Source organism: Scomber japonicus, chromosome 19 (genome assembly GCF_027409825.1).
Source record: "Scomber japonicus isolate fScoJap1 chromosome 19, fScoJap1.pri, whole genome shotgun sequence".
Lineage (NCBI taxonomy): Eukaryota > Metazoa > Chordata > Actinopteri > Scombriformes > Scombridae > Scomber > Scomber japonicus.
In genome coordinates this window covers 26,775,183-26,790,677 of record NC_070596.1, presented here as the reverse complement: position 1 = coordinate 26,790,677, position 15,495 = coordinate 26,775,183, and the positions used below count along the sequence as shown (strand labels likewise).

Below are 15,495 nucleotides of genomic sequence, written 5' to 3'. Positions count from 1 at the left end.
AAAAAAAAGGGGGGTTGAAGAGAGTTGAACTTGCTTTGCTGGACCTCTTTTTTTTTTTCTTCTTCTTCTTCTTCTTTGCAGCAAATTGCTGTTTATACACCAATTGAGTGAAGTTAGTTCATTCTTTCCCAGTTAACAGCTTTTCATTATATTTGCCTTTAAGACCTCTTTTATTTCTACTTAAGTCGTGCATATTTATCTCCATTCTTCTCTTTTTCAATTCCTTGCTCATTACTAAGTGCTCAAACTCGCCCCCTTCGCCTTCAATTGAGAGTCTTTTTTTTTTTCTTTCCTAACTCTATTTTGCATTATTGAAGGAGGCACCAGTTTATTGTTTAGCTACCCCCCCCCCCCCTCTCCTCCTCTTTTCTGTGTTTTAGCAATCATTGAAATCTATTTCTATCACAGCAGCTACTAAATCCAGGTCCCACACCTCCTGTATGATTTAGGTCACAGGTGATTTCTCTTTAGTCTATTTGAAGGTTTAAATAAAAAAAAATAAAAGAAAAAAAAAGAAAAAGAGGCAAACAAATTGAATCTAAGAGAAGGATTTACCCTCTGTGTGTAGTTTTTGTGGGGGGTTGTTTTTTTTCCTTTTCTTTTTTTTTGACAGGGAAATGTTTTGCAATCCAAACCCCACAGGTAAGCTCCTAGGCATGAATGAGACCTCGGCAACCGTCGCCACGGCAACAGCGAACGCCTCCAGCCAGGCCATCAGTAAGCAGGTCCTGTCTATGGCCAACGTAGGAGAGGTTTCATCCAGCCAAAACAACTTCCACAGGTGAAAATGTGTCCACACAGCAAATCAAAGCTTATTTCTAAATTAAAGTACAAATCTATTTTACATAATGTTTTATATGTGAGCAACTGTGATGTTATTCAGCTTTACTGTTGTTCAGATTTCATGAGATCTGCAGATGTTATTTATGCATTTTAATATTTTCCTAACTGACACACAGCCTGATGTTACAAAGGTTAATAAGATACATATACTGGATCCAACTGTCTAATCATTTATACCTAATTTTTTATTGAAAGTTTAACATATAATACACATATGGAAAAAAGAACAGACACACCTTGAAGAACAAAAAAAAAAAAAACCCAAATAGGTGAAAGGATCACATTTGCACCATCCTCTCAGCTATAGAGACAGTGTTAGTGACTACGAGGCTTTTAAAGTAGGATTTCACACTAACTGATGGTGATGGTGTTTTCTCTTCAGCTGTATTGAACATGTGCACTCACAAGGCAACGAGGAGAGGAGAGATGATTTCCTCACAAGTGACAGTCACACAACTCACATGCACAGTTCTGCTATCGTTCCAAAAACAGACTCAAATCACACTAAATCCACTTCAATCAATTAAATCTGCTTCTACTGTTGTTTTAATACTCTTATATTTGGCTCATAAATGAATTATAATTATGAGAAGGTGGCGGTGGATTCAGCTCATGTATCTAAAAATGATTATTAAGTGAAATACAGTTATGTCAGAAGTCATGCTGTTATTTACTGTATGACTTTATTTAGGGTTTTTTTTATAATTAGGAGCTAGACCGATACATTAGTGATATATCAGCTCATTACAGATAGACTGGTATTGGTTTACATTGGAATAAAATAGAATAGAATAGAAAACTTTATTGTCATTATATTTATATATAATAATATTACAGGTGCCACTCCATTTTTATTTTACTATTATTATTATATTATATATTATTATTATTTTTTGTTAGTTTTTACAGAGAACAATACAGAACAAGAAGGCACATATAGGTCATTATAATAGTAATAATAATGATAATCAAACAGAAATACAGTAGATACACATAAAATACAATTAACTGTGGAATAAATAAATAAATAAATAAAATGAACAACAACAAAATAAAGATGGTAAAAGTTAAAAAAAAACAACACAAAAACTAAAAACAAACAAAAATAAATAAATAAAATAATATTAATAATAAAAATAATAGGTGCCAACTCCATTTGATAGATAAGAAGAAACAGCAGTGACAGTTATAAAATCACTGCTTAGAACAAATATTGATCCCCATCTTTTATCTATTTAAAGGGATCCTGGTAATTGTATATATTTAGCACTCTAAGTTTACCTATTATTAGCATTTTTGTATTTATTAAAGGATATTATCATTTAATAATGTTGTGTTTAAACTATTGAAACTCCTCCAGTGGGCGCCTACAGTATAAGTAGAGGCTCTGGTGTAACATATTTCATATTTCCTGCTTCTCAAATGAGAGAATTTGCTGCTTTTCCTTTTTTTTAACATTGTAAGTTGAACATCTTTTGGTTTTAAAACTATAAATGAGATATCTGTAGTAAATTATGATGATGATTATGATTTCACAGTTTGCTTATATTTTACAGACTGAGCCATTAATCGGTTAAATAAGAAATAATGGGACATTAATCGATAGTTGAAGACCTATAGTACAGCATTTACACTCTTAACATAGCAAGTTGAATATTTTTGGGACTTTGATTTTTTGAATTCAAAAGAAGATATGTAATGACTTAACTTTGGACTTTAAACAGTTTTTTGATGTTTTGAGTAATTGAGAAAATACTTTGAGAGAATTTGCTGCTTTTCCTTCTCTTAACATAGTGAGTTAAATCTTTTCCCCACTTAGACTGATTTTTTTTTTTTTTTAAAACAAAACAAGATATTTGATGACTTCACTTTTAGCTGTAGTACATTTTCACATTTTTCTGATGTTTTATAGACTTAGTGATTTGGTGGATCAATCAAAAATGAAAGTAATTGTTACTTCCACCTCTTAACATAGTGGTGAGATAAATATTTTTGGGACTTAGACTAATATTTGAACAAAAAGAAGATATTTAATGAACTAATTTTTGATGTTTGATGCTCTTATAGACCAAGCGAGTAATCAAGAAAATAATTGGCGGTGGTCAAAAATGAAAATGATTGTTACTTGAAGCTCAATTTGAGATTACGCAATAAGGGCAATAATTAACCAAATGGGCAGATCTACTGTATTATTTAAATTTAATATGTGCAGCAGCAGCAGCAGCAGCAGCAGCATGTGTCTTTACATCCAGAGATCTAAAATCTTCAGTTCGTACCTTTTTAATTTCTGAGTAGTTTTTATTTGCGGAGGGCGAGAAGATGAATGTGCCTACGTACTCATGCCACTTATAATTCTGTTTTACGTGAGCTTTGGTTAAACCTGCGTGTATGTGGGTATCTCTGTGTGTGTGTGTGTGTGTGTGTGTGTGTGTGTGTGTGTGTGCCCCCCCCCTCCCTCCTTCACCTCACCCCCCCCCCCCCCCCCCCCCCCCCCTCCCCACCCAGCCTCATGCAGACATGCCAGGGGAATGCCCTGAGAAGCCTGGCTGTGTAATTGGTGTACACAGAGTGTGCTAATGAGCTTCCTCCTCTGTCACGCACACCCCGAACACCTGATAGATAATTACACCTCCCCTCTCTCCCTCTGTTTCCTGCTCTGTCTCTCTTTCACTTCATCCCTGCATGCCTCTCTCCTCTCCCCCCCCCCCCCCTCACTACACCCCTCCCACCCCCCATCTGTCTGTCCCTCTGCACCTCTGTCTCTCTTTCATTTCCTCTTTGTCTTTCACTCCATCCCTCCCTCCTCCTCCTCCTCCTCCTCCTCCTCCTCCTCTGCTGCTGCTGCCAATGCTCTGTCCTACTCCTCTATTCCTCCTCCTCCTCCTCCTCCTCCTTGTCTGTCTTTTTTATTACGTCTCCATGTCTCCCGTCTCTTGCGTTCGGTGATCATTTCTTTTATAGATTTAAAGCTGGAATAGAAGCGATGTAAAAGTGGAATGAAGGAAAAATAAGGGGGACAGCGAGGAAGTCGAGAGTGTAGGGAGGGGGGAAAAAAAAAAAGAAAAGAAAAGAAATAAGAAGGGGAGAGACATTCGCACAAGGGCACAGAGAGCCCGAAAGAGTGAGTGGAAATCAATGTTAGCCAGTGGGAGAGGCCCCCGCGTCCAATAAGCCCATACTTCATTCAGAATAACCGATAGCTCAAATGACTCCACGCTATCAATCTCTCTCTCCTGCTTCTGTGACGGGGAAGAGAGGAAGACGGTCCCCACCCCCCCCCCCCTCCAGTGCTGCCCTGCGGTCTCATCATGAAGACACTTGTTTCCATAATGTCCGCTGGTGTCCTCGTGATAAGCAGCTACACCCTAAAACTCCCTTTATGTGGTGTCTATGGAAACGCCAAAATAAAAGCCTCAGATCTCAAAGTCTCAACAGGCAGGTTTGATACAAATAGAAAGCAGAGTTAGATGCTTTTATTTTTTATTTTTCCAGCTTTACTTCTACATATACAGGTTGTGGTTATCTACTTTTAATATGAGCAGATAATTAACTGATATAATGATTGTTTTATTATAATTAGAGCTGCAACAATCGATTAATCGGTCAACAGGAAAATCATAACAGGCATTTTTTATACAACAAACAATTAAATAATTAACTAAAAATGAACCAATACAGTAATAAAAAGAAGGAGAATGATTAGTTATGATTGCTCCTTTAACTTTCCTGCATGATGTTGGTTTCATTTTTATCGTCCTTTTTTTTTTTTTGTGCTTCCTTTTTCATCTTTTTTCTCCACACCTGCTGCAGACCAATTGAAGAAATTGTACCACCTGTCAACTCTACTAAGGCTTTATAAGAACAATATTTTCCCTTTCTCTCTTCCTACATCCTAACCTGATCTCGGAGAGAGAAGAAGAAGAGCGGTGTAATAAGTACGGGAGATTTATGATGAATTATTTTGTCTATAGGGGAAAGAAATGTCAGAAAATAGTGAAAAGGTGAATAACAGATTTCCTTAGTTATAGATGATGTCTTCAGTTGGGTTATTTTTGTCTGACCTACCGTCCAAATAGCCCAAAAATATTCAGCTGACTGGTTGAATTTATGCCACAAACCATCTGCAGTTTGATTCTGGCAGCAGATCAACTGGAGACAAAAAAAAAAATCATATTTATAATAATAATATAAAACCAAGTAGCTCATCTTCACATGTTGAGAAGCAGGAAACAGAGACTTGATTGGCCTTTATTCACTTAATTAAGAACTAACTAATTAAAGATTTAAGAAACTTTATTATCTGTCAGTTTAAAATGTAGAAACAGTAAAAACAAGGGATGATTTCAAACATCAGTGCTATTAAAAGACTAAAGTTTAAAGTTTAAATGTGAATATCTTCATGTGTCTGCTGTGATTTCTAGTCATTTTAGCTCCGGGTTATAAACTTTAAATAACACACTCCCAGACCAGAGTAATCGATCCCATCGGATACACCCACTGAGAGCTTATCGTGGAAGGCACTCTGCATTAAATGTGATGTGTGAGGTGACCTCCATCCAGGACCCCTTTCTTTCTCTCCTCTGATCTCCCCCCCACACACAGAGAGGCTTCTTCTCTAATCTGGGTAAGATCACACAAAGTATCTGCCCCTCGATACCAAGCTTAAAGTATGACACAGTTCACAACACATCTTCAGCGTTGCTTTAAACTTGACCTCAGGTACTCCTTCGTGTTATAGATTGCAGCGTCGGGAGTTAACAGCGGTTCTGTTTAACAAAGCTTCAGCCGGGTCTTTTTTTTTTTCTCTCTGCACCTTCTCTGCACTCCCCTCTTCTATCAGCAGGGTGCAGCACTGCTTTTTCTCAGGTGTTGTTGAGGCTGAGCGGAGGGGGATGCCACTGAAACACAGAAATTGATTGCTGGAAAGCAGGATGGCAATAAATCAAGCAGGAAAGCAAATGTAGAAAACGCTGTTCTTGTTTATGTCTAAACAGGCGGAATAGAATAAATGTGCTCTATTTTTCAGTCCGTTTGAAAGCAAATTTGATCGAATTTTGCATGCATTGCCAATCCCTCCGGTTAGAGCCTAATTTTCAAAAAAACTCAACCTCTTGATTTATAAGCTATGCTTTCTCTTTACTTTGCACTTTGATATAATTAAATTATGTTTTTCTAAACACTGTGAATTCTCCTCTTTTTTTCCTCAGTGAAGTTGAATTCTTGTTCCTGTTTGATATTTAATTGACTATCATTTATAACCTGACTAATTAAACGTCTGCTCTCTCCATTATGGATTGCTTTTGCAGACGTTGTGACTTATGATCTATCTTCACGTTATGTAGCGTGTACCGGAGAATGCAACTGTTGTAATGTTTGTTATTAACATGCAACGTTTTCCTTGAATCCTCGTCCCCTCTTCTTCTCAGTACGTCCTCTTTTTACCTTTGGTGTCCGTCTGCTCCTCTGCCCACCCCCACCCCCCCGCCCCCCAGAGTGCAGCGCCGCAATGTGTCCGTATGGCCGAGCTCTGGAGATGCGTGGAGGGTTCCCGGTTCTAATCGAGGCTAATAGCTCTGGCCATCTGCCTGGTCTGAGTCTGCTCGCCTGTGCTCAGATCTGGTCTGGCCTCACTGACCACTCAGTTGAAGGACACTCCTCCACTTGTCCACCTGGCCAAAAACCAGGATTTTTTTGGAGGGGGGGTGACAATAGCATCCAGCTGCAGCCCACTACACATTTTTACCCTCTTGAGTTTGTGATTTCATTGAGAACATGATGCTTTTTTACTACCTGACCGTCTCGTTTCCAGAGAATCTGAAACCTGGTCGACTGTTTGCTTAAGATTCAGAGGGGCGGTGCTTCTATCTGCGGGGTTAAGTCCCGCATTCTTGGTTGTTGAGCCGAGTCGACGGCGGCCTGTGTCCTCTCTGCGTGAGGGTGAATGTAAAGGTGAAGCCCACACTGTGTTTGCAGTGGCAGGTTGAAGGGGGGAGGCAGATGGCACACACAGGCTCCTCCGCACTGAGGAGAATCACAGATAATTGGAGAGTGATGCTTAGCCGCAGCCCTGCCGATCGATGCCAATCCGCCTGCTCTAAGTCCAGGGGTTATGCTTTGCTTTTCTTTCCATACACCGCAATTAATCCAGTGTTTAGCCCAGTATGTGAAGAGTGCAGGAGAATACCAATGACCCGTTTAAGGCCTAAGCTTGTCCTTAATCTTTCTCTTCTAGTCCTTTTTTAAAAAAATGCGTTGATGTTGCGTTAGATCGAGATGTGAGAACCAGTACCAGCACGAGCAGCAAACAGAGAATATTCAAAGCGAATACTCTCGGAAATCAAACGCAATCAAAACACGCTCTTGTTTATTTCACTGGCTCTTATTTGCCACACGTGAACAAAAGGCCCCACAGCAGCAGCGGCGTCTCCTGAGACGAAATGAAAGCAGCCTCGGGGTAGTGTTAACTGGCTGAGTAAATGATAGATTTATATCCTAAATCCATTAGCAAAGCCACAGGGACCACATAGACACCTTAGGCTGCTGACAGTGGGGGGGGGCAAGAGAGGGGCCGAGGGAGCCGGACAGGGACAAGCATGTATGTTGACATGTGTTCATGTGTGTGTGTGTTAAAAAGCACATTGAAACATTTTTAATTTTTAATTTTTGCATAAATAGGATGAATGTGGTTGCAGGTTTTCTAGGTTTGAGTGAAGCGTGACATCCTGGAGGAAACATCCTGAATTTCCACTATTAGTAATTTGGATTAATATCTAACCCCCTGAATTATTTAGATAAGTAAGAGCTGACTAAAGAGGTTGGTATTTTTTTGAGAGAAATGAATCCTCTTCTTGAATGGCTTGTGGTTCCTGCAGAAGTGGCTAATATTTTAATTAAAGGCGAGGAGGACTCTCTCTCTCCTCCCTGAGAGCTCCCTGATAAACTCCCTCTCCTCTGTTGATGGTAATTTAGCAGCTCCCCTGAGACGCACCCAGACACACTGGGTTTGTGAGCCAGCACTGTTTCATTGTGTATGCATGTCCCCCTTAGTTCCCCCCACCACCCCTACCCTCACCCTCACTCTCACTCCCCCCTCCTCCTTCCTCGTCTTTAACGTGTGCGTGCTAATTGGTGGACGTGCTCGTTGTTACTGCCGCGCAGCACGCCGTCGCGGGGGCTCTGTGACAGCGCCTGTCCGCAGGCCGTCCTGAGGGGGCTCTTCACAGGCTTTAGTCAGGCCTAAGTGGGGCTCTTTGTGGGCTGTTTGTCAGGCCTAAGCGGGCTGCCACGGGGGGTCTTTGTTGCTGGGATGTAGTGCTAAATGGAGGCAGATGGCTGGGAGTTCGCCGCGTGAGGCTCCAAGATGCAGAGGGCCAGAGGGAGGAGGAGAGAGGGATGGAGGGGGGGGGGGGCAGCAGGAGAAGGGGGCCCAGCTCGGCTCTGTCACCCTCAAAAGAGGGTCACACTGGGTCATAGCCCCTGTCTGCCTCTTGTTAGCACTCTCAATGAGGACCATGTGCGCCCAGATTTGCCCCCAGTCTGCAGGGGCGGTATCCAAGGATACGGCGGACTGAGAATTCTCCCAATGGTCCAGAGGGAGCTGGTGGGACAGAGCACCCCCCCCCCCCCCCAATACTGGTCCCAAAGCTCCCACACACTCATGGACACCCACAGTCCATAAAAAGCAGGCTAAAGTGTGTTTGACTGGCAGGAAGGGCGTGACTCGGCCCTAATGGCTCTTTAGTCAGCTGGGATAATAGACTGTCTGTTGCTCTGCTCTCTATATTTCCTGTCACATCGCTTTCTGTCTTTGTCTCACTCACTAATTTAGGGTAATTACAAGGTGTGAGGTGTTGGAGAATTTTCTAACGTGAGGATTTATGGGGTTTTGGGGGGAGATAAGTGTGGAGGCTTGTGACTGTGCAACACATTTATCTCTCTCTCTCTTTTTTTTTTCTTTTTTAAAAGATGCTTGAGGTTTGTTGTACACTTCACATCCACATATTCATATTTATTAAAGGTTCCCAAAGTCTGCTCTGAGTTAGGTCTGCCTGGAGCCTTCTGCAACTTCATTTCAAATTAAAAGATTTAATTTGTTTCTGGGTGTTTAAATCACAGCTGCACAATCTGTCTGTCTAGCAATGATTTTTAGGAGTATTTATGTCTCAGTCTCTCAAGTCGTCTCATATTGATCTTATTTTATTATTTAGAGCTTTAGGGAATGTTAAGTTGTTGTATAAGATGTAATATTTAGTATTTAGTATTTACATCATAGTGTCTGTACTCACTGTTGTTGCTCCTGAAAAAATAAGAGTTTTAATCTCAGTGAGGTTTTCCTGGTTAAATAAAAGTTGAATTAAATTATTCATTAAATAATTTTGAACTGAAGAAAGTGACATTTCAGAAAATTGACCAAATATTTACACTTGCTTGAAATGGAAACAGCTTTTTACTGACGAGGAGATTAAAAATACACAGAGACAATAACAGAGTCATATTTGATTTTAATTATATGCAAATATGTCATAACTCAGTTTAGTCTCATTTTACAAGAGTTCAGTTGTGACTTTTCAAATTCTGTTTATTTTCAATTTAAAATACTTTGAACACTATTTGACACACGTGAGTTACATACACACACATTTACACACATATTAAAACAATCTAAAAAAAAGAACAAATATGACAATTTTAGAGAAGAGCTCAGATACAGAGATGAATGACAGAGTAAGGAGTTTCATATCCAACATCACAAAAGTGCATTTATCAGTCTATATCAGGGGTGTCAAAAATGCGGCCCGTGGGCCAGAACTGGCCCGCCGAGAGGTCCAATCCGGTCCAGTTTCCTTCTTCCTCTTTTCCTTCCTTATGTCTGTCCTTCCTTCCTTCCTTCCTTCCCATCCTGTCTTCCTTTCCTTCCTTCCTTCCTTCCCATCCTGTCTTCTTTTCGTTCCTTCCTTCCTTCCTTCCTTCCTTCCCATCCTGTCTTCTTTTCCTTCCTTCCTTCCTTCCTTCCTTCCTTCCTTCCTTCCTTACTTCCTTCCTTCCCTCTTTCCTTCCTCCCACCATTCCTTCCTCCCTACCTCCTTTCCTTCCTTCTTCCTTCCTCTCTCCTTTCCTTCCTGCCTTCCCTCCTTCCTTCCTCCCCCCTTTCCTTCCTTCTTCCTTCTTTCCTCCTTCCTTCCTCCCTTCCTTCCTCCCTCCTGTCCTTCCTTCCTTCCCTTCTTCCTTCCTCCCCCCTTTCCTTCCTTCCTTCTTTCCTCGCGTTTTTTCCTACAGATCAGTGTGTGTGTGTGAGTGATGGTGGTTTTAGTGACGCTGACCTTTGACCTCTGTGCTCTGACTCACCTGCAGGTTTGCCGGGCGGACGGTGAGCAGCGGAGCTCTGGTCCTGGTGTCTCTGGAGCTGAAGGAGTCCTCCTCCGCCCTGCTGACCATCAACACAGAGAAGAGCGTGGTGGCGTCCATGTTGCTCCGAGACCTCAAACAAGCCCTCGCGCAGGCATAGAGTCCCCCCCCCACCCCCCTCCCACCCCCTCTCCTCAACCCCACAAGATGTTTAGTAAAGGTAAAGGGGGAGCAGCACTTACTTAAAGCATTCATATATGTTATTTCTGTGGTTCAGGACAACTCAGGTACTTCTATCCTAAAAAAAAAAAGCGAGAAACTGAAGAGCTTGAACTCCTGAGCTCACGGAGAATGAACTGGAAACAATGGAGGAGCACTCGTTTAGTGTTTCTTCTTTTTATGGTCTGTCGCTTTGGAGAAGGATTGTCCTGAATCACAGAGATAACTTAGTGAAAGTCTTTTGAATAAAAAGTGATGATCTCCTTTTAAAAAAAAAAAAAAAACGCACAGAAGGCAGCATAGACTTTATAATAGATTTTTTTTTTTTTTTTTTAAATGTGAAACTTCTATTCATCCCATCTCATCCCTTTTTATAAGTCATACTTAAAACTAGACACTAGACTAAGACACCCCCCCCCCCCCCACCAGCTGACTTTATCAATTTCAATTCATGATTTTGACCAGTGTACTTAATATTTGCACGTACATTTTGGGAGAAAGAGCATCTTCTGTAGCTCAGCAGGTCAGTTTTTCTGTCCCTCGTCTGTGTTTATACAAACTGAGACACTCCTCTAAGACATTTAAAACTCTTTTTTTTCTCGACTTGTATTTCATCAGCGTTTCCTTCCTGTGCCAAGTGAGCCAGCGTTTGCATTGATGGGACTTTGTTACTTTGTTACTTCAGTGCCAAGAAAAAAAAGTAGGATTTCTCCACACCATTTAAACCCCATCCAATATAGACACGACCATTAAATACGAAGCCTTAAGAAGTCTTTAAAAAGTCTAGTTTGACTTATAGCTGGATTGTCATTCCAACCTTTACGCTGCCCCCCCCCCCACCCTCTTTCCCCCCAAAATCACGTGTTAAAGTGCCTTCTACATGAAAATAATGTTATTTAGAAAAACCAAAAATATACAGTAGACTAAAATCAACAAGGTCTTTTATGTGTTGCTTTTTGCTGAATAATAAATAAAAAGTGAATTTATTAAAAACAAATAATTTTTTTTTTCTCCTCTTTTTTTGTCTTTCTGTTATAACGCTCAATCAAAAATCTCTGTGCAGTGATTTAAACTCATTGCGGTAATATTAAAATAGTTGATAGTGAGCTCTGTTAATTGGCAGGCAGAGACACACACATACCATGTACTCATGACTTCATGATTTTGATGAATCTGTCACTTCACCTCCTGCCATATGTTCGTCCCCCCCCTCTCATCCCATGTTCCCATCATCCAGCGTCTAACTGCGTCGTGTCCTATAAAGCAGGTGAAAAGCAGCCTGTTGGTTAAACGTGGTTAACTTGCATAAAAACTTAATTATTCATAAATGTGTTATAGATATGAATATAAAACCCAAAGCTCGTGTAAAAACCGTGAAAATGTGATGATGTAATATTTAATCCTGCTGTGACTGCAGAGCTTTGGGTTAAACAGCGTATGGTGCTGAAATGACTTTAAATGAAGTTACCAGATAAATAACACAGAGATCAGCTGTTTTACTGTCCTCTGAATTTAACCCTCCTGTTGTGTTCGAGTCAAGGAAGGAAGGGAGGAAGGAGGGAAAGAAGGGAGTAAAGGAAGGAAGGAGAGAGAGGGGAAGGGACGACAGACGAAAGAAAGGGGGATGGAGGAAGGAAAGATGAAGGAAAGAAGTGAGGAAGGACAGAAGGAAGGAAGAAAGGGGGATGGAGGAAGGAAGGAAGGAAGGAAAGAAGGGAGGAAAGGTCCTTCCTTCCTTCCCTCTTTCCTTCCTCCCGCCTTTCCTTCCTTCTTCCTTCCTCCCCCCTTTCTTCCTTCCTTCCTTCCTTCTTTCCCCCGTCCTCCCTTCCTTCTTCCCTCCTTTCCTTCCTTCCTCCCTTCCCTTTCCTCCCTTCCTTCCTCCCTCCTGTCCTTCCTTCCCTCTTTCCTTCCTCACGCCTTTCCATCTTTCTACCTTCCTTCCTCCCTACTGTCCTTCCTTCTTTCCTCCCTCCCTCCCTTCCTGCCTTCCCTCCTTCCTTCCTCCCCCCTTTCCTTCCTTCGTCCTTCTTTCCTCCCTTCCTTCCTCCCTCCTGTCCTTCCTGCCTTCCCTCCTTCTTTCCTCCCCCCTTTCTTCCCTCCCTCCTTTCCTCCCTCCTTTCCTTTCTTCCTCCCTCCCTTCCTTCCTTGACTAGAGGACAACAGGAGGGTTAAAAGTTTTGGAAACAGTGGCAACAGAAGAAGTATTAAGACACAAGGTGATAATCGGATTATTTTTTAGCTGCAGACTGAAAACATAAACTCAAGTAAAGTGATCGTAGCTGTATAAATGTATTTTATACTAATATTCCTCAGTAGGTGTGCGAGGACTTTGTCTGTAGCTTCAGATGTGAAACAAAGCTCCTCCGCAGCTTAAACACAGATCTGCTGTACTGCTCCTTCCTCCCTCCCTTCCTGCCTTCCCTCCTTCCTCCCTCCTGTCCTTCCTGCCTTCCCTCCTTCCTTCCTCCCTCCCTCCCTTCCTGCCTTCCCTCCTTCCTTCCTCCCGCCTTTCCTTCCTCCCTCCTTCCTCCCTTCCTCCTTTGTCTGTAGCTTCAGATGTGAGACAAAGCTCCTCCGCCACTTCAACACAGATCTGCTGTACTGCTCCTTCCTCCCTTCCCTTTCCTCCCTTCCTTCCTCCCTTCCTTCCTCCCTCCTCTCCTTTCTGCCTTCCCTCCTTTCCTTCCTCCCTCCCTTCCTGCCTTCCCTCCTTCCTTCCTCCCTTCCTTCTTCCCTTCCTCCTTTGTCTGTAGCTTCAGATGTGAAACAAAGCTCCTCCGTTGCTTAAACACAGATCTGCTGTACTGCTCCTTCCTCCCTCCCTACCTGCCTTCCCTCCTTCCTTCCTCCTGCCTTTCCTTCCTTCTTCCTTCCTCCCTCCCTTCCTGCCTTCCCTCCTTCCTTCCTCCTGCCTTTCCTTCCTTCTTCCTTCCTCCCTCCTTCCTCCCTTCCTCCTTTGTCTGTAGCTTCAGATATGAAACAAAGCTCCTCCGCAGCTTAAACACAGATCTGCTGTGCTGCTCATCGTAGAGTACAGTTGTGCTGATGTTACGTGATGTGTTTTAGCATTGAGCAGGCCGTCGGTGGCGGTGGCGGTGGCGGCGGCGGTGGCAGCGGCGTAGTGTGCTTTGCGTCTGGCTGTCTTTTCCGGCTCATAAATAGTGTCTCTCTGAGGGCCGTGGTGAACACCTGTTAGCTCATCTGTCACAGGAGCTCCACTCGCATCCATCACCTCTCCCTCTGTACTCATTCCCTCAGCCAGCTGTTCCCATTACACACACACACACACACACACACATGCACTGCGTCAGGCCTGCCAGACACACACACACACACACACACACACACACACACATATCTCGCTTTTCTCAACATCATACAGCAGCCACACAGACCATTTCCAAACACATCTGCACATTTTTTTACAAGTTACTTCCCAAACAGGAAAAGCACAAAACGCACAGATCTGGAACCAGCAGACATCAGCAGGTGAGATGCTGTTAGTCGCCTACACACACACACACACACACACACACACACACACACACACACACTTTAACCATCTCACACGTCTTTATTCACCAGCAGAGCAGTTTCAAGGCTGCAACACTCACATTTTGTATTTTCAACCATACAGAGAGAGTATTTGGGACATTTCAGAAACCAACAGTCTCATTTGTCTAGAATATAAATGATCAATCACTAGAGTTCACAATGACGCTCCCCCAATCCCTATATCTCCTCACAGCTGACTGTTGATGTCTTGAAACTCAACTTTGACTAATTGTGTCGATGCTACAGCTGTGACAATTAGTCTATTACCTAAAAACAACTATTTTTTATAACTGATTAATCATTTTGAGTCCTTTTTAAGAAAATAAAATATCCAAATTCTATCATTCAAGCCTCTTAAAAGTGAATATTTTGTGGTTTCTTTAATATCTAAGATAGTAAACTGAATATATTTGAGTTGTGGGCTTTTGGCTGGGATGAAACAAGACATATCGGCCTCTGGGAAACATCATCAATCGTCATTTTTCATCATTTTATCACATTTTAAAGGACCAAACTAACTGATTAAATGGGGAAATAGTCGACTGATTAATTGTTAAGTGAAATAATCTCCTTACTTATCTAATAGGTTATCTAATAGGTTCTTACCTATATTTATGGATTATACAAAAAAACTAAAATCACGTTAAAGTAAAAATGCTTATTTCCATTATAGTACCAAGATGTTAAAAGACAAAGAAACATTAAGGAAGACAAAACTTTAAACATCAAATTCACTAAATAAAATCCAGATAATCCCCCCCAATTTAAATAAAAAATGAATAACGCACACATCAAAACACAGAAAGACAATTTGGTAGCCATAGTACAAATATCAGTAAAGATTTAATTAAAAAATCTGATGAATAAATCCTAATCTGACTTCTATAATCATATAATAATAATATAATAATATCATTTTCAACTATAAGGAGCTTCTGGATACACTGTTATGTCCAGCAGTTAAACTTATGAAACACAAATAATGATTCATAACGGGCCAATATGTCTATATATATTACAACATGTGAGGAAGGGGATGTTTAAGATTTAAAGCCTAAAGATAAAAGCAGAGGATGACAGTTGATCAGCTGACAGCCCACCACCCACATCACTCCCACGCTGAATCTGAAAACACTCCACCATGCCCCCACTTTCACTTCCCTCATGATTTTAATTAATTAGAAACTATAAACACAAGAAAAGAGCAGCTAGTGGTGGACATGTTTGAATCAACAACACAAATGTACATCTGTATGTGTGTGTGTGTGTGTGTGTGTGTGGCATATAAGGTATTCATGTTGTCGTGGCGATTTGTCCTCAACATGAGAAAAAGAAAAAGAAATAAATAATCTCCAACTTATTTTACCATTTTGCAAACAAAGAACAATGGCATCTCTCTTTTGCCCTGTTTTTGACTGTTTCTTCCTTCCTTCCTTCCTTCCTTCCTTCCTTCCTTCTCTCTTTCCTTCCTTCCTTCTGTCCTCCCTTCCTCCCTCCCTCCTTCCTTCCTTTCCTTCCTCCCTTCCTTCTTTC

At 41.5% G+C, this 15,495-nt stretch overlaps 1 protein-coding gene across 1 annotated transcript in view; it reads left to right on the top strand.

The window, feature by feature from the left end:
- The window catches only part of ap3b1a (adaptor related protein complex 3 subunit beta 1a), a 66,127-nt gene extending 54,739 nt beyond the window's left edge, over positions 1 to 11,388 (top strand). The window contains 2 exon segments of the mRNA XM_053339524.1: positions 614 to 781; positions 10,195 to 11,388. Of these exon segments, the coding sequence (XP_053195499.1) occupies positions 614 to 781; positions 10,195 to 10,348 (322 nt within the window). The 3' untranslated portion in view covers positions 10,349 to 11,388.
- Positions 11,389 to 15,495: the final 4,107 nt, after the last annotated feature.